This window comes from Saccopteryx leptura, chromosome 11, assembly GCF_036850995.1.
Source record: "Saccopteryx leptura isolate mSacLep1 chromosome 11, mSacLep1_pri_phased_curated, whole genome shotgun sequence".
Taxonomy (NCBI): Eukaryota; Metazoa; Chordata; class Mammalia; order Chiroptera; family Emballonuridae; genus Saccopteryx; species Saccopteryx leptura.
Window position 1 is genome coordinate 46,151,456 of NC_089513.1, and position 26,800 is coordinate 46,178,255.

The 26,800-nt window shown below is 37.8% G+C and overlaps 1 protein-coding gene across 1 annotated transcript in view; it reads right to left on the reverse strand.

Moving 5' to 3' along the window:
- The window catches only part of MIB1 (MIB E3 ubiquitin protein ligase 1), a 155,774-nt gene that overhangs the window by 108,432 nt on the left and 20,542 nt on the right, over nt 1–26,800 (reverse strand). Inside the window, exons 2-5 of the mRNA XM_066353422.1 lie at nt 20,334–20,505; nt 17,969–18,098; nt 3,513–3,617; nt 117–183 (exon numbers count right to left, since the gene is read on the reverse strand). Coding sequence (XP_066209519.1) covers nt 117–183; nt 3,513–3,617; nt 17,969–18,098; nt 20,334–20,505 — 474 coding nt within the window. The remainder of the gene's footprint in view (nt 1–116; nt 184–3,512; nt 3,618–17,968; nt 18,099–20,333; nt 20,506–26,800) is intronic.

Genomic DNA, 26,800 nt, shown 5'->3' on the forward strand with positions numbered 1-26,800 from the left:
TGTCTCTTAAAATAGCTTTAACGGTAACTAACTTTTTAAAGTCCAATTTAAACATTTTTCTGATTCCATAAACTCTGACCCATTACTCAGTAATTTTCTCTAGTCTGCTAACTCACCTAGCACAGGGCAGTGATCTCTGTAGAAAGAACCTCCTTTGGCATCCTGGACACATTTCAGATCAGACTAAGAAGGAAAAAAAAATCACCCTTGAAAATGTCAAATATAGTTCAGTAACTAAAATAGGCAAAAATGTCCATTCAGAATATACCAGTTACTGGTTAATGGTCACATTTAACATGGCTTTCAAAAGCACCCATCAAAAACTATAAACTTGATCTTTATAATATTTTTAGCAACACATGCTAAAAAAGGGAATTATTTGTAAAACAAATACCTAGAATTAAAATGTACATAGCACATTTCATTTTAAAGATACTTTTACCAAACAAGAACTCATTTTATCTTTCAAATCAATTTTATGAGCTATAGTACCAAACAAAATTTTTTGATTCCTTGTCAAGTTAACTTCCCTACTTACATCAACTTTAGTCCTTACTTCACCATAACTTAGTTAACTCAAGTTCCTTCATACTCAGCTTGTATAAGAAAACAAATTATTTAAGCATCAATGGGAAGGAAGTGGTTATATAATGAAAAAGTTCAGAAAGTGTGAACTTAGAAGAGCAACCTTGGGGGGCTACTCTGACAATTTAGATGATTTATTTAAAAGTGTCTAATAGTTACTTGATATAAATAGGTGATTACAGCCTATACTTACACTATCAAGGAAAGGAGCCCCTTGACACACACACACACACACACACACACACATAGAGAGCAAAAGAGGGAGGGGAGGAAACCCAACTCTTTTATAGCTTCTTTGCTATTGGAGCACCACGTTTAGCTAAATTCTAGTCAGAGACACAGGAATCAAAATTGTGTTAGTGTGATACTCGAACCCAGCGAATTCACTTCTAGGAACGTATCTTAAGGAAATATACCTATAAATGTGTAGACATATGTACAAGATAGTTGCTGAACACTTTGCAACAATGAAAAAAAAAAAACCCAAAACACAAAACCAAATACCTATTAACATAAATTTTATTAAATAAATAATAGCATAACCATGCAAAGGAGTACTCCCCAGCCATCGAAAAAGAAAAGACTCAATCTATATATAAAATACTTATTAAGTACCTAAGCACACAGATCACATCAAGCTTCATTTGAAGCAAATGAATAATCAGTCAGAATCCTATAAAAATCCGCAATTTAAAAATGTAGAGGCATAAAGATAATAAAAAAAACTGATAACCAGTGCTATATACAATTATAAATATTGGTAAGTAAAGCCTCTGTTTAGATTCACATGGCTGGCTTTTATACATAAATAGAATAAATGAAGACAAAGAAAGTCATATATCCTTCTACTCCTAACAAAGGGTGGAAAACAGTTGGAAAAAATGAAATTTAAAGAATTCTTTGGCCTGACCAGGTGGTGGCACAGTGGATAGAGCATCTGGCTGCGACGCAGAGGACACAGGTTCAAAACCCCAAGGTCACCAGCTTGAGCACAGGCTCATCTAGCTTGAGCACAAGTTCACCAGCTTGAGCACGGGGTCACTGGATTGAGCATGGGATCATAGACCTGAGCCTATGGTTGCTGGCTTGAAGCCCAAGGTCACTGGCTTGAGCAAGGGGTCACTCACTCTGCTGTAGCCACCTCCCAACCCCCGGTCAATGCATATATGAGAAAGCAATCAATGAACTAAGGTGCTGCAGTGAAGAACTGATGCTTCTCATCTCTCTCCCTTCCTGTCTGTCTGACCCTATCTGTGTCCCTCTCTCTCTGTCACCAAAAAAAAAAAAAAAATCTTTGAATGAGCAATATATTCAAAATGAAAACGATAAACTGGCATATATGGTATTAATATACTATTTAATTATACTCTAAATTAAATAGCTGAGGTCAATATTTGAACAATGATCCATGAAGTGCAGAAATATAGGGCAATCCATTGAATGTACCACCCTTATTTTCCTAAGCACTTAAGTAATTCAAAGTGTTTCTAGACCTGTTATTTTCAATTATCAACACTACACTTTCAAAATACAAAGAAGAAAAAAATCTCTTTAAAAATATTTTTAGCCTGACCAAGCAGTAGTGCAGTGGATAGAGCATCAGACTGGGATGCAGAGGACCCAGGTTCAAAACCCCAAGGTTGCTGGCTTGAGTGTGGGCTCATCGGCTGGCTTGAGCCCAACAGTCGCTAGCTTAAAGCCCAAGGTCACTGGCTTGAACCCAGGGTCGCTGGCTTGAGCAAGGGGTCACTCACTCTGCTGTAGCCCGTCAAGGCACATATAAGAAAGCAATCAATGAACAACTAAGGTGTCGCAACGAAAAACTAATGATTGATGCTTCTCATCTCTCTCCTTTCCTGTCTGTCTGTCCCTATCTGTCCCACTTTCTGTCTCTCTGTTTCTGTCACACACACACACAAAAAAAAATTTTAAGTGGGGGACAGGGTGAAAAAGGTGAAGGGATTAAGAAGTATAGATTGGTAGTTACTTAACTGTCATGGAAATTGTAAAGTATAGCATCAGAAATACAGTCAATAATATTGTAACAAAAAGAAAGCAGAAGGGGCAATTCTATATTATAGAACAACTACCCTGTTTCCCCAAAAGTAAGACACCCCTTGAAAATAAGACCTAGTACAACTTTTATCAAGCTTAGAAATATAAGGCCTCCCCTGAAAATAAGACCTAGCGCGTCTTTAGGAGCAAAAATTACTATAAGACACTGTCTTATTTTTAGGGAAACAGTAGATTGTTGTACATGGAAAGCGTCACAAGACATTCTTGGTGGAATTCAGAGTTGGGCTGGTTATGCTGATGTTTGTGATGACATGACTACAATATATTAAATAAATGTTGATTTTTTTGTTCAACAATAAATGTGAATTCTTACTCACAGAAAAATAAGACATCCCCTGAAAATAAGACCTAGCGCATCTTTAGGAGCAAAAATTAATATAAGACACTTTCTTATTTTCGGGGAAACAGTACATATGCATTTATTATACAACTATTATATTACTTTTATATTTTATAATTAAAATAAATTTTAGGGTAATCTTTAAAAACAAAAAAACTAAGTAAACACCTAATGTAATTTATATTTTTATCAGCCATCAAAGCCTAGAATACATATTATAAAAACCTCATTATACTACTATTCTCTATGGCCATGCCAAGAAGTAGCCTTACAGATTATTCTAAATCTTAGATTCTTGGATTGGCTATTAAATATTGAAATAGTTCAAACAAAGCAGTAAAAATGTAAAGTTTATTAAATTTTCACTTTATAGATTTCCCCTCCTATTGCATACCCATAACGATTCAGATGGCTATATTCTGACAAAAAGAGATTACAAAAGAAAAAAATAGAATACAACTCTTTCCCTCTTTTATCCATCCAACATTTTCTTTTGTTTCCTACTACTTACCATGCCCTCAAAGCCAACTCTGTAAAGGTTCTTAGCACCATTATCCCAGAGAACATATGCTGCACTATGTGGGCTTGATGCACTCCAGTCTTGGATTTCTGTTACCTAAGGGAATTTTTGAGAAAAGAATTTTTTAAAAGGGGAGGAAAAAAGGTTAGTTCTTTTAATTATATTTAAATCTTAAAAATCACTTAAGCTATCATTCTATGTAACAAGATATAAAAAATACTTATTTGCCAAATATATGTCACTTCTAATATGTATTTGAATTATAATTAGACTTATTCCAGAATCATAAGGTAATTTCTAAAAGCATTGTAGAAATTTTACATTGGAAGGCTTAGTGTTACAATAATAGCTTTTTAGAAAATAAATCATTCAATACAAAATTTTAAACCTATACCCCTTAAAGATTCCTTTTAAAAAGAATATTTTCATTTAAACCTACTATTTAATACAAAATTCAAAATCTTTGACTGAATACACAGGTTGACTCAAGATTAAATTGCTCTCTGGCTAGCTAAAATATGGTAAGCTCAAGTCTTGTTGGCAATGTTCATGAAGACTTGAATAATTTTGTTCCCCCAAAAGTTCCCTAAATTGCCCCAAAAAAGCAGACCATCTAAGCTAAAACACCATGCTTACCATGGAAACCCAGACACAATCTCTAGGCCCCACATGGCACCAGACTGGTTCATAAACTTGATATTAAAAAAAAAAAAAATTATTTTGGTTCAATGCTTAAGGGCCAAGAATCAACTATACAAATATAATACACAGTGAGCATGAAACTTGGGTCTTCTCAAATAAGCCAGTTTACAGCTATGAATGGGAAGCTGTCTATGTTCAACTTACTACTTTTTTCTATCTTGATACTTATAATCAGTCATCCTTCATAGTTACAATGTCAGAAAGATGTTAAATATAATTTTTTAAGAAATTAACTTAAAAACAGACTACTATTTCAAATAAGATATATAATGAGGCCCTGGCCGGTTGGCTCACTGGTAGAGCATCGGCCTGGCGTGCAGGAGTCCTGGGTTCGATTCCCGGCCAGGGCACACAGGAGAAGCACCCATCTGCTTCTCCACCCCTCCCCCTCTCCTTCCTCTCTGTCTCTCTCTTCCCCTCCCGCAGCCAAGGCTCCATTGGAGCAAAGTTGGCCCGGTCACTGAGGATGGCTCTATGGCCTCTGCCTCAGGCGCTAGAGTGGCTCTGGATGCAACAGAGCAACGCCCCAGATGGGCAGAGCATTGCTCCCCAGTTGGCATGCCGGGTGGATCCCAGTTGGGCACATGCGGGAGTCTGTCTGCCTCCCCGTTTCCAACTTCAGAAAAATATCCCCCCCAAAAAATATGTATATATAATGACCCTTACATTTTTTACTGTGTACTAAAGAAAAAATTTTGTAAGCTACATATTTTATAATGCTGTTAAGAGATAAAATTTTTGTATAAGATTTAATCAAGCATTTGAGAAATATTTCAAATTGGTAGTAAATGAGTCCATTTATTATTTTTAATTGTGAAATAAATTATACATTATAAAAATATAACATGTTTTATTTTGTAATAAACACATGTAAACTATAGAATAAAAAACAAAATGGTCACCAGCCTAAGAAAAAAATATTACCAGTACTTTTCAAGTCTCCTGTATACCTTGCATCAGTCCCATCCTCTTGCTTCCCCCAACAGAGGTTACTACCACCCTGAATTTACAGTCCATCACTGCCTTGCTTTGCTTTATGATTTTCACCACTAAGCACTATATAACCCAGGGTTAGTCAACCTTTTTATACCCGCCGCCCACTTTTGTATCTCTGTTAGTAGTAAAATTTTCTAACCGCCCACCAGTTCCACAGTAATGGTGATTTATAAAGTAGGGAAGTAACTTTACTTTATAAAATTTATAAAGCAGAGTTACAGCAAATTAAAGCATATCATAATAATTACTTACCAAGTACTTTATGTCAGATTTTCGCTAAGTTTGGCAGAATAAGTCTTTATAAAACAACTTACTATAGTTAAATCTATCTTTTTACTTATACTTTGGTTGCTCCGCTACCACTCACCATGAAAGCTGGAATGCCCACTAGTGGGCAGTAGGGACCAGGTTGACTACTACCGGTATATCCTTACAAAGCAAGAGTTTCTAATACTCTAAAAAAAAAACATGCAATCTGTAGCAAAAAATTCCTTCTGATCTTTATTATATGTGGCTTAAGTGTCTGTTTGTCGCCGATAGCTTATTGGTTGCTTGCGTAACTGTACTAGCCAATGGGGTGAAGTTGCCACAGCATTCAAATAGTCCCGCCTTCTGGCATGCCACCTCACAAATTGAGGTTAAAGATTGGAGCAATTATTATGCTGTTAAGAAATCTTAACACCAGAAGGGGTCTTTGCAATGGTACAAGACTAGAGGTTCTCTAATTGAAAAATAATGTCATAATAGCTAAGTCTTTGGCTCCTCTAAAGGTGAAATACATGTCATTCCAAGAATTGATTTGGCTCCATCTCAAACAGGGTTGCCGTTTCAATTGAGACATAGACAATTTCCTGTAAAACTTGCCTTTGCTATGACCATCAATAAGTCTTAGGGCCAAACGCTTAAGCATGTTGGCATTTTTTTACCTAAGCCTGCATTTGGACATGGTCAACTTTATGTTGCCTGTTCAAGAGTTCGTGAAAGAACGGAGGTAAAATTAAAAATAATTGATGGTCCTCTGCAAGGCGAGCTTAAAAATGATGGAAAGATCTACACAAGAAATGTTGTGTACAAAGAGATCTTTGACATGTGAATTAACATTTTATTATTTAAATCGCCTTTATTTATTGAGCTAGCGGTGGCTCTTAAGAAATGTACCGCCAGTGGTTTCCTTCATTGCACTCTACTTTCAGCAATTAAGCAAGTAGAAGGGGGAAACCCCGTGGGGCAGTAAGCAAAGGGGCGTCCTCGCCACCTGCCCTGGGTAATTCAGTTTGAATTAGCAGACACCTTTGCACAAATCATTTTAATTACAATTTATAATATCTAGAACAGCGGTCATTTCGTATGACCGCCGGGCTTTCTAGTTTTAATATAGTCAGATTCTACTTCATTTCATTTAAAAAATGCAATGTTAAATCAAAAATCAAACATTTGTCTCTATTTGATTTAACATTCATTTAAAAAATGCAATGTTAAATCAAATAGAGACAAATGTTGTCTCCATTTTTATAAGGGAGACAAAAAAGCATTTGACTAAAATATAAGGTCCATAAATTTTATTTAAATCAAATTCATCCAAACCTTCAAATTACTTGGAATAAAAGCAAGTTCATTAGTCAAGGTCTGAATCACTGAATGAAATCTGATTTAATTACTGAGGAGGAAACAAGAGGAAGGCAAAGGAAAATAACTACCACCAATTTTACACATGAAATTCTGATTAAGAGCTGCTAAAACCATTACATAAAAGATTGCTGAGAACTCTACAAAGGATCAAACTGACAATACTTTCATCTATTGATCATCTTAAATCTTATCAATAATAATAGGATATCACACTTTATGTGATTCCTGATGCCTGATGTGATGCAATAGAGTGTACACAGCACCACTTATGAGGTACTCTTTCCAAAATAAAATAGAACCTGAATCTAATCTAGCCTCTACATCTAACAACTACAGATTATAAGAATACAGGGTTAGAGGAACAAGTCTTAAAATACCATAAAGTATCAATCAGCCAAATCCAAAGAACTTGGTGTCTTCAACAAATAACACGGCATTTTTTTATGTTGATTATTATTATTATTTTTTTTAGTGAGAGGAGTGGAGACAGAGACAGACTCTCACATACACCCAACCAGGACCCACCAGGCAAGCCCACTAGGAGGCGATGCTCTGCCTATCTGGAGACCTTGCTCCGTTGCAACCCTAGCCATTTTTTTAGTGCCTGAGGCAGAGGACATGGAGCCATCCTCAGTGCCCGGGCCAACTTTGCTCCAATGGAGCCCTGGTTGCAGAAGGGGAAGAGAAAGAGAAAGAAAGATAGAAAGAGAGAGAGAGAGAGAGAGAGAGAAGCAAGGGGGAGGGGTGGAGAACCAAGTGGGCACTTCTCCTGTGTGCCCTGGCCGGAAATCGAACCAGGGACATCCACAACCGGGCCAACATTCTACCACTGAGCCAACCGGTGGAGGTCAAGATGTTGACAATTTTTGAAGCTGGGTAATGGGTGCATGAGAATTTGTTAAATTAAATTATTCTTTCTACTCTGATGTAAGTTTGAAATTTTCCATAATCAAAATTTTTTTAAAAGACATATCTAGTGTACCTACATGAAACACTTAATTGACAAATATTCTAAAGCATTTGTAAAATGAAAAAAGTCTTAAAATATTAACATAGATAATGGTATTTAAGAAACTTTTTTTTTTTTTTTTTACAGAGACAGAGAATGAGTCAGAGAGAGAGGGATAGACAGGGACAGACAGACAGGAACGGAGAGTGATGAGAAGCATCAATCATTAGTTTTTCATTGCGCGTTGCAACACCTTAGTTGTTCATTGATTGCTTTCTCATATGTGCCTTGACCGGGGGCCTTCAGCAGACCGAATAACCCCTTGCTGGAGCCAGCGACCTTGGGTTCAAGCTGGTGGGATTCTGCTCAAACCCGTGCTCAAGCTGGCGACCTCAGGGTCTCGAACCTAGGTCCTCTGCATCCCAGTCCGATGCTCTATCCACTGCACCACCGCCTGGTCAGGTTTAAGGAACTCTTTATGATATCTTGACATCATGTTTGCCAAAGCCTACACTTACCATATTCATTTTTCTGTGTGAACACTGTTATCACCATGCAAATCATGGTACAAGTAAGTGATGGGCCATAGTTCATGTGAGTATTGCAACATTAGCCTGAGCTGATACATACCCCTAATATAGCTCCTACTAGCCATAAAGTTGAGTACATGTAGTAATAACGGTAAAATGAAAATCCTGAACCACAAAAAAAAAAGAGAGAGAGAAAGAAAATACACGATTCACATTGGTTACACTAAGGGACTAGGAGAAGCCAGCACTGAAGGGAAACGAAGGACTTAGAAACTTGCTTCATTCACATACACGGTAGAAAAATAAAGTCAAACAATAAAAACTACACTTATTCTCATAATGTGTTTTTAAAAAGATTACCCTGAAGATTTACTATTATATTAAGTTCCCTCAGAGTCACATGTGGAAGATTATTTCACTTATTTTTCCTCATTTTATTATTAAAATGCAACATATATTAAATTGTAACAAACCGAAAATGTAATACTGATGACTCAAAAGCTTCCAGAATGCCTACTTTTTATCTCCCAGAAGAGTGCCAATATAACAAAAACCCAGAAAGTTCCATTTGTTCAGAATTTTGAAGCATTGCTTTTTTTTCTCATTCTTCACTAATTTTTAGAGAGAAAGGGAGAGGGACAGAGAAAAAGAAACTGATTTGTTGTTCCACTTATTCACGATGTCCTTGGTTGATTCTTTTATGTGCAGTGACCAGGGACTGAACCTGCAACCTTGTAATGTCAGGGTGACACTCTAACCAGCTGAGAAACTCAGACAGGGCCATGTGGCTTCAGACTTTAGAAAGTTATCTTCAAGAGCTGATGAAAAGAGCCTGGCAAGTGGTGGCACAGTATCAAACTGGGACGCTGAGGTTGCCAGGTTGAGAGGGGGCTCACCTGCCTTGAGCACAGGCTCACCAGCTTGAGTGCCAGGTCGCCGGCTTGAGTGTAGGATCAACATGATCTCATGGTCGCTGGCTTGAGCCCAAATGGGTAACTGGCTTGAAGCCCTAGGTCTCTGGTTTGAGCCCATTGTCGACAGCTTGAAAAGAGGTCACTAGCTCAGCTGGAGCCCCCACCTCAGCCGGTCAAGGCTCGTATGAGAAGCAATCAATGAACAGGTAAAGTGATGCAACTATAAGTTGATGTGTCTCATCTCTCTTCCTTCCTGACTGTCTCTCTCTCACACTAAAAAAGCAGCTGATGAAAATAGTATAATTGTCAACCCTCTGACCATATAATTAAGTGTGGGAAAGAATTAAAGTATTAAAAATTAACTTCTTGTGCACTCTTTTGAAATAAGTTACTAAAATGTATACTCTACCAAAAGAAAGATTAAGCTAAGTAAGGTGATGCAATGGGATAAAAAAACAAAACAGAACATGAGATCCACCCAGGAAAGAGGGATAGAGGCACCCTCCAAAGGGAGCTGCCAGGATGACTGCTAGGCACCAAGCATCAAAGGCGACCTGTCCAAATTGTAGCCATGTGATTCACAGGCCAGACGTATTGAAGGCTCTCATCAGCAAGATCCTCACTGCCACTGTGCCATTTCACTGGCCTGAGAACTATGCCCAACTGAGCCTGTCCTAAATTCTCAAGTATACTTGGCTTGATGGACTATGTAACGACAAAGCTTCCACTCTGCCCTGAAATCCCCCCATTCCCTGCCACCTATATCAGCTGAGGTCTCTTAACTCACCCCACAAAATATTCTGCTCCTAAAACTCTGAGGTAGACCATGGTGAGCTTAGAAGCAAAAATACATAGAGACCCATCCCCTCTGATCGTATATATTTCTGCCCAAAGCCCAGCATTTGGCCCATTCTTCTGTCCTACCGGATGTCCTATGTTGAACCTTGTGTTTCCTTGAACTCATTGAAGACCTTGCCCAGTGACAACCCCAGAAGAACTCTTAATTCCCAGGGAAGCAAGCAGGTTATTCCAGATACCCTATATTCTCCTGGAAGCTTTGATCTAAAAGTGGCAACTCTGGCCTGACCTGTGGTGGCGCAGTGGATAAAGACCTGGAACACTGAGGTCACAGGTTTGAAACTTCAGACTTGCCTGGTCAAAGCACATACAGGAGTTGATGCTTCCTGCTCCTAACCCCCTTCTCTCTTCTTTCTTCTCTCTCTCTCTCTCTCTCTCTCTCTCTCTCTCTCTCTCTCTATATATATATATATATATATATATATATATCCTTTCTAAAATAAATAAAAGTGTCAATTCTGCCCTGTCCTTGAAATAGCTAGATTTGTGCTTGTTACTTGGTTTTTCAAAAATTAAATCCTGCCTAGTGGATAGAGCATCAACCTGGAACACTGAGGTCACAGTTCAAAACCCTGGCTTGCCCGGTCAAGGCACATACAACAAGCAAGCCATGAACAACTAAAGTAAAGTAACTATGAGTCAATACCTCTCACTACACCCCCACCATAAAACAAATAAAAATCTAAAAAAATAATTTTTTTAATCCTAAATGTTATATTACATGGCAATAAGTCATACAATAAAGAAAAACAGTGAATAATGACAGCAAAAGTCAGAGAAGTTTACACCTGGAAAAGGGTTAACAGAAGGCTTTTAAAGTTACTCATATCATTCTACTTTCTCATCCGTATAGTATAAACAAAAGTGTTCATTTTATTACTATTCTTTATATTTCACAGGACTGATACAGGACTGCAGTAAAAGGTTGTGAAGTTGCTCGCTACACAAGGGGCCTTGCCTAAGGAGAGTAGGGAGTGATTCCCCAACTCTTCTTACCAAGACTCTCTGCTCTGGGGCAAGGATATTCCTACACCTACGCCCAAAGGTGTTGTGCCCTTGCTCTACCATCGGCTTGCTAGGCATTCCTAGAGCACTCCATCCACCCAAGATGGCACCTTTTTGAAATTTACACTATTTTTCTTTTTACAACAGTACTTCTCAAACTTTAATGTGCATATAAATGACTTAGGGATCTTGTTAAAATGAAGGTCCTTATTTAGAAGGTCTAGACCCTGGTCAGCAAACTGCAGCTCGCGAGCTATATGTGGCTCTTTGGCCCCTTGAGTGTGGCTCTTCCACAAAATACTACATGCGGGCGCTACCTAGATAAGGAATGTACCTACCTATATAGTTTAAGTTTAAAAAAATTGGCTCTCAAAAGAAATTTCAATCATTGTATTGTTGATATTTGGCTCTGTTGACTAATGAGTTTGCCGAACACTAGGAGAAAGAGGATCATTACCCATTATATTTCTAACAAGCTATCAAGTGTCACCAAAGCTCCTGGTCCACATGGCACACTATAGTCACAGAATTTAGATTTGTATAAAACTTTTTTGTCTATTATCCCTAATTATAATATGGCTTCAGAAGAGTAGAAACTTTGTCTCATTTGTTATTACTATATATATCTGATGCACCAAACAGAACCCTGTATATAGTTATGTGTTTAACCAATATTTACATAACTTTTAAGCTAAAGTTTGCTTCTGGAATAAAAATATAATGCCTATAAATGGCTAAAATGCATCTTTCTGATTTCAAACATTAACATTAGACCTTATTATTTAAAATGAAATCAACATAAGACTCTGAATTTTAAAAATATCTATATGAATAAACATTTTTAAAAATATTGACTTCAAAAGAAAACAGCCTGGCCTATGGTGGCGCTGTGGATAGCGCACTGACTTGGAACACTGAGGTCACTTTTTGGAAAACCCGGGGCTTGCCCAGTCAAGGTACATAGGACAAGCAACAAGCAAGCAATGAACAACTACAATGAAGCAAATATGAGTTGATACTTCTCATTCCTCCCCTGTCTCTCTTTCCTCTCTCTGTTAAATCAATATATAAAATTCTTTATTTTTTTTAATGTATTGTTCACATAGTTTCTAGTGTTGCCCCGAATGCATTACCCCTCTCCTGTATCTCCCTCAACAGCTCTCTTTCCCCCTTCTTAATATCTCCCCCCTCCATTCCCTTCAGATTTATCCCATCCTATCATCCCCTTTCCCTCTGTCCTCTTTTCCTCTGGTCCCTTTGATCCCTCCTCTGTCTCAATTCCAATCCTCAGTTCACATTGTTTCTTGGGTTCATCAAATGAGTGAGGTCACATGATATTTTTCTTTCTCTGCCTGACTTATTTCATTCAACATCATAGTTTCCAGGTCTATCCATGTTGTCGCGAAAGGTAAGATTTCCTTCTTTTTCATGGCCCCATAGTATTCCAGGGTATATATGTACCACCGCATTTTAATCTACTCATCCACGGACAGACATTTGGGATGTTTCCAAATCTTTACTATTGTGAACAATGCTGCCATAAACATGGGGGTGAATTTCTTTTTTGAGTCAGTGATGTGGTGTTCTTGAGATATATTCCTAAAAGTGGGATGGCTGGATCAAAAGGCAGTTCCATTTTTAATTTTTGAGGAATCTCCATACTGGTTTCTATAGTGGCAGCACCAGTCTGCATTCCCACCAGCAGTGCAGGAGGGTTCCCCTTTCTCATATATATTAGGTGTATAGATATTTATAATGGTTATATCTTCCTGTTGGATTGCTCTCTTTATCATTATGTACTGACCTTCTTTATCCCTTACTATAGCCTTTGTTTTAAAGTCCATTTTGTCTGATGTAAGTATTGCTACCCCAGCTTTTTTTTTTTTTTCATTTCATTTGCATGAAATATTTTTTTCCATTCTTTTACCTTCAGTCTATGTGTATCTTTTGTTTTGAGGTGTGTCTCTTATAGACAGCATATGTATGAGTCCTGTTTTCTTATCCATGCAGCTACCCTGTTTTTTGGTTGGATCATTTAATCCATTTACATTTAAGGATATTATTGGTATGTAGTTCTTTATTGCCATTTTATACTTTAAAGCTATATTCCTCTTTTACTATATTCTTTTCCCTTTTTGTTCTGGTTACAACAGGCCCCTTAACATTTCTTGCAGCATTAGTTTGGTTATAATGAATTCCTTGAGTTTTTTGTGTGTCTGGGAAGCTTTTTATTTCTCCTTTAATTTTAAACAATAGCCTTGCTGGGTAAAGAAGTCTTGATTGTAGGCTCTTCTGCATTACTTTGAATATTTCTTGCCATTACCTTCTGGCCTCAAGTGTTTCTGTTGAGAAGTAGGATGTCATCCTTATGGGGGCTGCTTTGTAGGTGATAGCCTTTTTTTTCTCTAGCAGCTTTTAATATTTTCTCTTTATCTCTTAGCTTTGGTATTTTAATTATGATGTGTCTTTGTGTTGGATTTCTTTGGGTTTCTCTTTAATGGAGTTCTCTGCACTTCTTGAACTAATGTGACTTTTTCCTGCATCGATTTAGGGAAGTTTTCAGTTATGATTTCATTGAACAAGGTCTCTATCCCTTGTTCTTCCTCTTCTTCCTCAGGAACCCCTATGATGCAGATGTTGTTTCTCTTAAGTTTATAACACAGCTCTGTTAGAGTTTTCTAAGAGTTTTTCAGCCTCTTTTCTTTTTGCTGCTCCACTTCCGTGTTTTCATTTATCTTGTCTTCTAAATCGCTGCTTCATCCAGCCTGCTTTTAATTGTTTCCAGTGTAGTTTTCATTTCTGATATTGTATTTTTCATTTCTGACTGGTTCTTCTTTATTATTTCAATGTCCTTTTTGAAGCTTGTTATCTCTTTATTTATGTGTTCATTTCGTCCATCTATTGTTGTTCTAAGATCTTTCAGCACTCTAATAATCATTATTTTAAACTCTGCATCCAGTAGTTTGCTTATTTCCAACTCACTCAGTTCATTTTCTGGAGGTTTCTCTTGTTGGTTCATTTAGATTGCACTTCTCTGTCTTCCCATTTTGTCTGTGTATACCCTCCCTGTTTGGGGGTGTTGTTTGTAGAGCTGGTTAAGTCGAGGTTTGGTGTTGTCTGCCTTCAATTTTCAGTTGTGTTATTTCTAGTTCTTCTTGGGTTGGCATCAGCTGTTGTTTGTAATCTGCTGTCGAATTTGGCTTTTCTAGTAGATCCTCTTTGAAGTCTTCAATAAATAAAATCTTTAAAAAAATGTGCCAAATAGCCCTGGCCAAGTGGCTCAGTGAATCAAGTGCTGTCATAGTGCACCAAGGTCACAGGTTTTATCCCCAGTCAGGGCAGTTATCAGAAGCAATCAGTGAGTACACAAATACATGGAACAGCTAAATGGGAACAGAGTTGATGCTTCTCTCTCTCTCTTTCTCTCTCTTACTTTCCCTCACCCTCTCTCTCTCTCTCTCTCTCAAATCAATTGAAAAACTTTTTTTTTTCAAATTCAAGTTGTACAAAAGAGGCTTTTGCACCAAGTTGTACAAAAGAGGCTTTTCAATTCCAGGGAAGAGTTCCCAAGATCACACAGACTTTAAAAGCATCATTCCTCGATCCAATCAAGATGGAGGCATAGGTAAACATGGTATTCAAATCCTCCTCCTACAACCACATTAAAATTACACGTAAACTACAGAACAACCATCATTCAGAACTGCCTGAATTCTAGCCCAAAGTAAGTCTTACACCTAAGAATATAAATAAAAAGCCACATCAATACTGGTAAGAGAGGTGGAGACACAGAACTAGTAGTTCCCACATCCACATGTGTCAGATAAAAATCAGGAGGGATACCTCAGCAGTGGAGGTCCCCATGTGGAACAAGGGATCTCAGCCCCACACCACACTCCACAGCCCAAGGTTCTAATGCCAGGAAGAAAATTCCCCATAACATCTGGCTATAAAAGCCAGCATGAATTGTGGTTGAGTGAGAGAAAGGGAAATTGGAAGTCCCAGGTGGTCCTACACATGCACAGAGATTTACTCATACTCAACTTGCTCTGAGCTCCAGTACTAGGGCAGCACCTTGAGGAACTGAATTGTCTAGCATCAGCATGAGAGCTGGAGGGGCAGCTTTCTCCCACACAATGGTCTTTCTCCCACAAGACCATTGTTCCTTTTCTGATCCCTCCCACAACAGAGCTGTCAGGCAGGTCCATAAGTGAGTCTCTATTAGCCTAGCTCACACTGTTTGCCCGCCATGGTGATTCAACGACCCCACCCCACACAACTGTGGGCTCACCCAAGCTATTTCCAGTGGCTTTTCAATACGACTGGATAGATAACAAAACAAGACTCTTACATACGATGTCTACAAGGGACTCAGATCAAAGACACACAGGAGAGGCGCCCATCTGCATTAATACATATCTGTCAATAATTACTTTAAATGTAAATGGATTAAATGCTCCAATTAAAAGACATACAGTGACTGGATAGATAACAAAACAAGACTCTTACATACGATGTCTACAAGGGACTCACTTCAGATCAAAGACACACACAGACTAAAAGGGATGGAAAAAGATATTTCACAAAAATAAAAACAAACTAAAAAGAGCTAGGGTAGCAGTATTTATATCAGACAAAATAAGACTTTAAAACAAAGGTGAACCCCTGACCGGGTAGTTTGGTTGGTTAGAGCATTGTCCCAACACACCAAGGTTGTGGGTTCAATCCCCAGCCTAGGCACATACGAGAATCAACCAATGAATGCATAAATAAGTGGAACAAAATAAAGGCTATACAATAAGCAACAAAGAAGGATCCAGCAATTTCACTTCTGGGCATTTATCCAAAGAAACTCAAAACACTAAACTGAAAATACATATGATCCATATGCTCATTGCAGCATTATTTACAATAACCAAGATGTGGAAGCAAACTATGTGTCCATCAATAGATGAATTGATAAAGTGGAACAGATACACAATGGAATATGACTCAGTCATAAAAAAGAATGAAATCTTGCCATCTGCAACAATATGCATGGACTTAGAGGGTATTGTGCTGAGTGAAATAAGTCAGACAGAGGAAGACAAATGCCAGATGTATGCAATCTAAAGAGCACAATAAACAAACAAGCAGAACAAAAACAGACTCATTGATAAAGAGAACATTTTGACAGTTGGCAGATGGGAGAGGGTTGTAGGGGGGGTGAAAAAGTGAAAGGATTAAGAAGTACAAATTGGTAGTTACAGAATAGTCATGGGGATGCAGCATACAACATAGAGAATATAATCAATAATATTGTAACAACTATGTATGGTGTTATATGGGTACTAGATTATCAGGGTGACCACTCATTTATATAATGTCTAATCACTGTGGTGTACACCTGAAACTATGTACTATATACATCAGTGGTCACCAACCCCCAGGCCCGTGGACCGGTACCGGTCCGTGGGCCATTTGGAACCATTCCACAAAGAAAGAATAAATAACATGAAACGTTGTCAGAATAACAAATTTAAATACAGCCTAAATAATGAGGACATGTTCGTTCCTCCTTTAACTTAGCCCAATAAATATCGTTAAGTTCGACAATTATATTTAAAAATACCACAGTTTTTAAGCTGGTCACATAATTTTATTTTGTGGATTTATCCGTCTCACCCTAAAGGCCGGTCCGTGAAAATACTTTCTGACATTAAACCGGTCCGTGGCTCAAAAAAGGTTGGGGACCACTGCTATACATAGTATAGTACATATGTCAACTGCAACTGAAAAATAAAAACATTATTTAAAGTAAAAAAAAAAAAAATCATTCCTTAAGGCTAAAAAGTCTCATATGTGAAATGTTACTCATTTTAATACATCTAGCAGAGTATACACAATTCAATACAGTTGTTGATTGAATCAATGAATAATTAACAGAGAAACATAATGCCCAAACTAAGTACATAAATCCAATGTTCCACTTAGCCTAATATCCCTGGCTATCCCACCCCAGTGAAACAGGCTCTACACAATTCCCTCCAGAATAACTACTATAACTGACTCAAGACAGCTCTACACATTACCTAAGAAGAGTAACAGAAGTAAGTGCACTAGATTACAAAGTAGCTGCTTATTACCCCTAACACACAGGTATTTGAGAGAATGCAATATAAAACAAATAAATTCACATGAAATTTTAACAGCAAAAAAACTGAGCATTAGATAAAGCTCAGAGAAGACTAGCCCAAACAATGTTTAGAGGATATCCTGAGCAACAAAATGGCAATATGAAGCCTTAAAAGCAGAAAGTTAATTCAACCCAACAACTTTCTCAAGAAATGCCAGTATTTAAAACAAAGCAGAAACATTCTTGTTTTTTCCCCTGAAAAATAAAGATTTTAAAAATTGTTCTTGGCATAGGAAAAAATAGGCCAAGAAATTCAATTATACTAGTAATAAAAGATCCCCTGACATACTATAGTCTAGAACAGTGGTAGTCAACCTGGTCCCTACCGCCCACTAGTGGGTGTTCAAGCTTTCATGGTGGGCAGTAGCGGAGCAACCAAAGTATAAATAAAAAGATAGATTTAACTATAGTAAGTTGTTTTATAAAGACTTATTCTGCCAAACTTAGCAAAAATCCAACATAAAGTACTTAGTAAGTAATTATTATTATATGCTTTAACTTGCTGTAACTCTGCTTTATAAATTTTATAAAGTAAAGTTACTTCCCTACTTTATAAATCACCATTACTGTGAAACCAGTGGGCGGTTAGAAAATTTTACTACTAACAGATACAAAAGTGGGCGGCAGGTATAAAAAGGTTGACTACCCCTGGTCTAGAATAACATGACGGACTAAGAAAAAGATTTTACCTTTCCTCTACGTCCATTTCCTCCATCCTGATCTTCCCATTGCCAGTCTACTCCTCGTACCACTCTGGCACCTGCAAAGATCCCTCTGGCTGTAATCTTCTTAGATTTTCTACGAGACTCTAACAGAACCCTAAAATAAAATTATTTACTTTCAACTTTATATAAAAATAGGTAACTTATTTTTTTAAAACAAGATTATATAAAAGGTTATTTTGAAAATATAAAAGATTATTCTTTGTTCTAGTTAATACCATAACAGCATGTTATAGGCATACCTTCTACAGGTGATGATGATGACAGTGGTAATTGGAATAATAAAAACAGCTAATATTTACTGGGCTTTTACTATACATAAAAGCACTTACAAAGGTGTAATGTTTGTTGTACTTCTTAAGACGACAGTATTTTTATATTATCCACTTTACAAAAAAAGGAAATTGAGTTTCAAAAAATTAAGTAATTTGTCCAAGACCACAAATGTTAAATAGTAATGGAATTCACATATGAACCCAGTCTACTTCAGAGAAGCACTATATTTTCCACTACTTTAGAGATGGCAAGCACAAATCAGCTACAACTGTTAAGCAAATAATATAAACAAGGGCCTAAGAAAGCCCCACGGAAATGACAAATGGCAAGTGGCACTTGACCTCAAGTTTATTTAGGAAGACAACAGGCAGTCACAGGGAATCTGGCAAAATCAAGCCCACGAGTTGTTACAGGGCACAGGTGCTCCCAGTGCTTCAGTCAACTCCTGACACAAATATATATAGGCCCAGTATTGAGTATTCGGGGGGTGTGTGTGTGTGTGTGTGCGCGCGCGCACGCGCGCGGGCGGATTTAAAAATTCATAAACTTAGATTTTTGTGTGAAATCACCCAATTTCAATAGGTTAAGAACTGTTCAAAATTATGATGCATAGTATATGCTAAGTAAAATTTGTAACCTAGAATTTACCTACACTGTAACTATCTCCAGAGTACTGCATACCTCCAGAAGACTGTGGACCTTGAAAAAGATTCTAAACTTAATTATCTGGACGAGCTGGGTTCTCCAAGGCCATCTATCCTTTATTCTTGTATATTCTTCTTATTCATAAAATCAAAAAGATTTGGTATTTTTCCTTTTGTTTTTTAACTTTCATCTCACTATTCTATTCATTTTTTGAATGTCTTTATTATACTCTAAAAATTGTAAACAAGAAAAAAATAAATACTATAACTTGTTTCAAATTACTTAGTCAATAGATGATAGGACCATGATTTAAACTGGAACACCATGACACTAGAATCCATTTTTCTATTACTCCTGTTTTTGGGTTTTTTTGAACCAAAGAAGGGAGAGTGAGAAAGAGAAGCATCAACTCATTGTTCCACTTAGTTGTGCAGCCATTGATTGCTCGTCATCTGTGCCCTGAACAGGGATCAAACTGCTGCAGCCTTGGTGCTCTGGGATGATGCTCTATCCACGCCACCAGCCAGAGCTGACTGGCTAGATTCTTGCTCCTATGCATTATCCATATCTACATGAGAAAAACTAAATTACCTGAAACTCTACACCCATTCAAAATTAACACTCCTTTCTCTTACTCCTAAGACAGTACATATCTCTACAAAGAGTATAGAACATTACGATAATCACTGTTAACCAAATAACCCCCTTAATTTGTTAACTCCTGAAGTATATTGTGCTTTAGCATGACCAGGCAGTGGCGCAGTAAACAGAGTGTCAGACTGGTACGCAGAGGACCCGGTTTCAAAACCCCGAGGTCGCCAGCTTGAGCGCGGGCTCATCCAGTTTGAGCACCAGGTCATTAGCTTGAGCATGGAATCATAGACATGACCCGATGGTCGCTGGCTTGAGCAAGCAATCAATGAACAACTAAGGTGCCACAACGAAGAATTGACGATTCTCATCTCTCTCCCTTCCTATTGGTCTGTCCTTCTCTATATCTCTATCACACAAACAAAAAAAATTGTGCTTTATAATCTTCAAATTTTCACAAGCATAGTAGCTGTCTCAAATACCTCCTGATTTAATCAATGGCCCCTAGTGGTGGCAATCAACAGAATAGAAAGCATAGAAAAAGAAAAGAAGCAGCCTTTCCTGAGCTGCCCCTGCATTTCCAAATACTGAGCAGTGCAAAGTCACTATAAAGAGAAAGAACAGTCTAGAGATTCTCTTGAAAAAATACAGCTTCATCTTCAGAGGCAGCAGGCCTGGTCCACATCTAGTCTGCTATCTGCTACATCCTGACTAAATTAGCTGTCAGAAGCTTTCCTAATCCTATTTTTAAGGCTGAGTAAGTGTAAAATTTTAATACAAAAAAAAGAATTTCAACTGAAGAAAAAATTGTTTCCCATACCTTTCACTTCCTGGTGTAGTAATTCTATAGAAGCGATGCCTTAAATGATGTTTATCTCCATGATAACATACCGTGCACAGATCATAATTTGTACACTCTGCACACTTCCATCGAATGCCAATGATTGGTTGCTGGCGGCAGGTATCACACATGGTTCCATCATGCTTAATGCCTATTAAAACAAAGATACATGCTTACATTAATTACAGATATTATTTACTTAAATATTATTCCTTAAGAGGAAAAAATAAGAACACAGCACGTTTCAAAGTATTTCAATAAAATTGAAAATAATACTTTAAATGTAACATATAGTTTTAAATAATAAATTACAAACATTTTAATCAGCACATATTATAGACTATTCTATCCCTTCTTTTTTTCATTAGTAAAAACATTTCTCAGTAGCACTTCCCTTGTTCTCATCCACAAACTGAAACTAAGGTTCAGTCCAGAAAAAGGAAGAAGAACCCTCTGCCTCCAAGGAGGTGTTTCAAACTCCAACACCAGGAATCTTTTGAAAATTTAAAGTTATCCTCCAGGTAAGTAATTACCCCAAAAGAAAAGACAATTTTATCCTCAAGATATCTAGAAACAAGCTATCAATTAAGTTAAGAATTTTTCTCTAGGTATTAACTTTGTCCCCACAAACAATAAACTTCAAAAAATGATTATTGGCAAGCAAGGTTTCACATTTTAAAGGGTAATAATATAGTTGAGTTTGTTTTTTTTTTTTTCTTAAGGAGTAAGAAGTAATAAACTTTAGAAAAATAAGTGCTTGGTAATCTAACCTTAACTGAAAAGGTTCACATGCATGGATGATGGACATCAGAACAGTAAAAGTTACCACTGTAAAGTAATGAAAATCACTGCCATTTTCGAGTTATAGAATTGGGGACAATCTTTTATTGTTCTTTTATACTAAGATCACTTGTTCAATAAATCAAAAATAGTTCTTTTACACTATAAGGAGGGGGACAAAGGAGATGTTGAGGGAAATAGGGGGGAGTGGGGGTGCATTCAGGGCAACACTAGAATCTATGTAAACACAATTAAAATCAATTTAAAAAGTAATTGTCATATATAGGGAAATAAGATATTAAATAAAATAATATAGAATATTAAAATAAAGTTTTTTTACGCTGACCAGGTAGGTGGTGGCACAGGATAGAGCAGGCGTCCCCAAACTGCGGCCCCCTGAGGCCATTTATCCGGCCCCCTCCGCACTTCCGGAAGGGGCACCTCTTTCATTGGTGGTCAGTGAGAGGAGCACTGTATGTGGCGGCCCTCCAACAGTCTGAGGGACAGTGAACTGGCCCCCTATGTAAAAAGTTTGGGGACCCCTGGGACAGAGCGTCAGACTGGGATGCAGAGGACACAGGTTTGAAACCTCAAGGTCCCCAGCTTGAGCGCGGGTTCACCAGCTTGAGCACGAGGTCACTGGCTTGGACAGGGGGTGGCTGGCTTGAGCATGGGGTCATAGACATGACCCCATGGTCACTGGCCTGAGCCCAAAGGTCTCTGGCTTGAAGCCCAAGGTCACTGGCTTGAATAAGGGGTCACTCAACTGCTGAGCCCCCAGTCAAGGCACATACGAGAAAGCAATCAACGAACAACTAACTCAGATGCCACATGAAGAATTGATGCTTCTCATCTCTTTCCCTTCCTGTCTGTCCCTATCTGTCCCTCTCTATCACACACAAACACACACACACACACACACAAATAGGTTTTTTTAAACAATGTGTGGCTTGTGAACATCAGAGTCACTATTTTATGAGCACATGCTTGACAGTCAAGTTCAATTTTGAACTAGAAGCAGGAGCTGTGCTCTCTGTACAATAGTGATACACCCCTGGATTTCAGTTCTGGTTCTTGCAATAGCTATATCTGGGCCCTTGAAAATTTTATTTTAACTGAAGTATTTACATATAAAAAAATAGTATTTCTTTCAAAATAACTGGGTGGGGGAAGGCTGAGGAGATTACTCATATTGAAGCTGGGTAACAGGTAACATGGAGGTTCATTATATTATTCTCTATTTTTTTAAGTTTAGAAATTTTCCGTAATTAAATAAAAGAAAAAACTTGTTCTGGTTCCCAAAATCTCAGTTCCCTTCGGAGAAAGTAATATGTTCTTTAAAGGTAAAGGAGTCTGGCCTGTGGTGGCACAGTGGATAGATTGTCCACCTGGAATGCTGAGGTTGCTGGTTCAAAACCCTGGGCTTACCCAGTCAATGCACATATGACAAGCAACCAGTGAACAGCTAGAGTGACGCAACTATTTCTCATCACCCCCCTTGTGAGGTCAATAAATAATATCTTAAAAGAAAAAAAAAAGATAAAGGACATTCTAGGAATTAAATAAGCATGTGCTGTATATGCAAGAATTAGAGTACAAAAATCTACACTCTATAAGAACTAATGTATTATTGCTACTTACTGATAATAAATAAAAAAACTGTATATAATTCATTTTCTATATCTAGGTTTAAAATCCCTATAAGGTAACCAGATTCTAAATAAAGAGCCAATTATAAGAATAATCTGTGTCTGAACAGAGGTGGTTAAGAATAAAAAAAGGAGGGCAGAGAGGAATGAACACTAGAATGAAGTCTGGATGCCCAGTGAACTTCAAGGATATGACACATAAACCAAGTATGTTTTGTATGCAGTCCTTCTGCAGTCTCCTTCCACACAAACGCTTGATTGTAGGGACAGAGAAGATGGAGAACAGTACCTACTGATTCATTTGGTAACTGTTTACTGCTACTATGGCCAAGCCCTCTGTTACTTTCAAATAGCACTCTTGCTGTAGTATGGAGAACAAAAGGAAGAAAGTAAAAGTGGCTAGAGCAGGCGTGGCCAACAGTGTTTGCCCCCAGGCAAGATTAAAAAGAAAACTTTTTTCACGGGCCAGACGAAATATTAAAATTAAAACATGTTAAATACAAAAATGATTCATTTAAATAAACAAAATTTTATTATGTAATTTGTTTATGAATAAATGTAAGTAATTTAGTACAACAAATTAAAAAAACTAATGTGACTTGTTGAGGCGCTTTGCATCGCCTACTATTTTTTTAATATCTGGCTCTATACATGTAGTAGCTATTCTTTTTTTTTTTTTTTTTTTTTTTTTAGTATTGGTAATTTATATTTATTTGGGAAGAAAAAGTCTTTTGTAGTTTCTTTTATTTTTTTTTCCCCTGGAAGCTTCTTGGCAAAAAAATTTTATGTCTTTTTTATTTTAGGAGGTAAACTGTATTTTATTTATGATGCCCTTTAAATATTAGTACTAACTTTTTTTTTATAATTTTATTTTTTTAATGGGGGTGACATCAATAAATCAGGATACATATATTCAAAGATAACAAGTCCAGGTTATCTTGTCGTTCAATTATGTTGCATACCCATCACCCAAAGTCAGATTGTCCTCTGTCACCTTCTATCTTGTTTTCTTTGTGCCCCTCCCCCTCCACCTTTCCCTCTCCCATTCCCCCTCTCCCCCCCCTAACCACCACACTCTTATCAATGTCTCTTAGTTTCACTTTTATGTCCCACCTACGTATGGAATAATGCAGTTCCTGGTTTTTTCTGATTTACAATAGTAGCTATTCTTAACACAGCCCAATGTAAATCATTAAATCATGATCTTGTTGTACTTTTATTTAGATTCATTAAAGAAAAAGTTTGTTCACAAATATAAACTGAGCTGAAGATTACTAAATATTCCTTGGCAAGTTTTTTTTAAATTTTCATATTTTCTATTATTCAATTGCTTATAAAAATTGCACAGATGAGTACAAAAGTTGTCAATCTTTATAATGGAATTTTTTTTTTTTTTTGTATTTTTCTGAAGCTGGAAACGGGGAGAGACAGTCAGACAGACTCCTCCATACGCCCGACCAGGATCCACCCGGCACACCCACCAGGGGCCGATGCTCTGCCCCTCCGGGGCGTCGCTCTATTGCGACCAGAGCCACTCTAGCGCCTGGGGCAGAGGCCAAGGAGCCATCCCCAGCGCTCGGGCCATCTTTGCTCCAATGGAGCCTCGCTGCAGAAGGGGAAGAGAGAGACAGAGAGGAAGGAGAGGGGGAAGGGTGGACACGAAGCAGATGAGCGCTTCTCCTGTGTGCCCTGGCCGGGAATTGAACCCGGAACTTCTGCACACCAGGCCGACGCTCTACCACTGAGCCAACCGGCCAGGGGTATAATGGAATTTTTTTTAAAAAAATAAAGTATTGTGAATCCATTCAACCAATTATTGGAAGTTAACCCTAGATTAGTCACACGCAGAATTCTTTTCCGTGTATCACTATCTTCTTAAATATCTCAACTGCCAATAATCAAAGACGCTTCCGCTTCTGAGTAGCTGAGATTTTAACTTTCATTGTACAATGGTTAGATATCGTAGTTTATGTATAAGGATTTAAAAGTACCACTTATTTCATTCCATAGTGCGTTGTGCGGAGAATATTAAAAATTTAATCGCGGGCCGCATAAACTCATTCTGCGGACCGGATCCAGCCTGTGGGCCGTATGTTGGCCATGCCTGGGCTAGATAGAGTAAGGGAGTCAAGTCATAAGAAGTATACACAGCAGTCCAGGCAAGATAATGTTTAAGTCAGGATTATAACAGTATAAATGGAAAGAAACAGTCGAAATTTAGGACTTGCTGGCTATGCTTACAAAACAAATGTAGTCGATAAATAAAACAAAACAAACAAAAAGAAAAATGTATAGGCCCTGGCCGGGTGGCTCAGCAAATAAAGCATCATCCCAGCATGCTAGGATTGCAGGCTGATCCCTGGTCAGGGCACATAAAAGAAGCAATCAATGAATACAAGACTAAATTGAATGAGTTGATGCCTCTCTCTCTCTCTCTCTCAACCTTCCTCTATCAATGGGAAAAAAATTTTTTAGAATACAAGAGAAAACAGTTATGTTAGAGATATTCAGAAATATAGTTTTCTTTAAAGCAGAAAGGGAGCCACCAACAAAAAACTAAATAAGCACACACTAATTCAAAAACGCAAGCCCAGGCCTCCATTGATAGAAATACATCTAAGAAATAATCAAAAAAGAATCAGAAAAGTTTCATAGAAATGGTGGATGAATAGACCTTTTCAAAGGAAAAAAGAAATCTCAAAAGAGCACAGAATACGTTCAATGAACCAGAAGAAACTATTTGTTTGGCAGGAATATAAAATACAGTCAGAGACTTAAGAGATAAATTTTAAAGTCATTCTGAGAAATAAGATAAAATGATTTCTGACCTATATATTTAAACTGCTGCATTAAATGGTAAAAACAAAGGTATGTGATTTAAGACTAGTTGTATAACTTACTAGCTAGATCAGTGATGGGCAATCTTTTCAGCTTGGTGTGTCAAAATTCACCAAAAACCCGAGCATAACTCGGGTAGTGTGTCACTTCGAGAAAAAAACCATAATTTCGGCGATATTTATAGTTTAAATAACAAAAATGTATAATTGTAATATATAACTGTATTTAATAAACCAAAAACTAATTCTTTAACTTACCTGCTTAGTGACTTCTTTGTTCATCTGTCGGTTTCTTTTGTTGGTCTTGATATTATTTAACTTGTGTGGGGTGCCGTGAACTAAGATAAGTGAGGGGGAGGGAGAATTCTTTAACTAACCTGCCTGTTAGTGACTTTTTTGTTGCTGAATTTCATTGGCTAAATCTTCAATTGAAGGTTGGTATTTTGTATACTTCAAGCCCAAGCAAGCGCTACTAACTTCATCTGTCAATCTGTTTCTTTTGTTGGTTTTGATATTATTTAACGCTGAGAATAAGGTCTCACAAAAGTATGTAGAGGGAAAAATTGTGAGTAAAGCCATTGCTGTATTTTTCAGGGTGCTAAATGTGTCTGGTAATCGGTTCCAGGCACTCCAAATTTCCTGTTCATAGTGGCATTCCTCTTGATTCTCCAAGCGGCACCTTTCCAGATTCTCAAACTTTGACCTCAAGTCAACAAACACCTGAACCCAGATGCTGTCTTGAAATTCTGCAAGTTGCATCTTACGTAAATTAAGATGGCTGCTGCTATTTCTAATGGCGGGAAATGGCACCCATAGCACAGGCCCTTGCTTCTCCCAGCCTCCCCCTCACTTATCTCAGTAATGATGGTCAATTAGAAATCCAGGACATCCCAAAACAGTAGATTGGATGATGGTTGCTGTGGTTATGTGGTTGCTGGTAATGGCAATCACAGGGCCCCCAGAGCCTGTGGCATTCCGCTGCTCCCTGCTCCACATGCAGGAAGTGAGGTCAAAGATCCCCTAACAGCCTAACCAGAGGTCCCAGAACTAGACGCTCTGTGCCGGAGTTCTCTTGTTTTGGCCTACAGACCTCCAGCACAGAGTGTCTACACTACAGCAAATGTTTTATCCTTGGCTACTGCACCTGGCCGTGCAGGAGCCGAGGATGAAATGTCCTTCT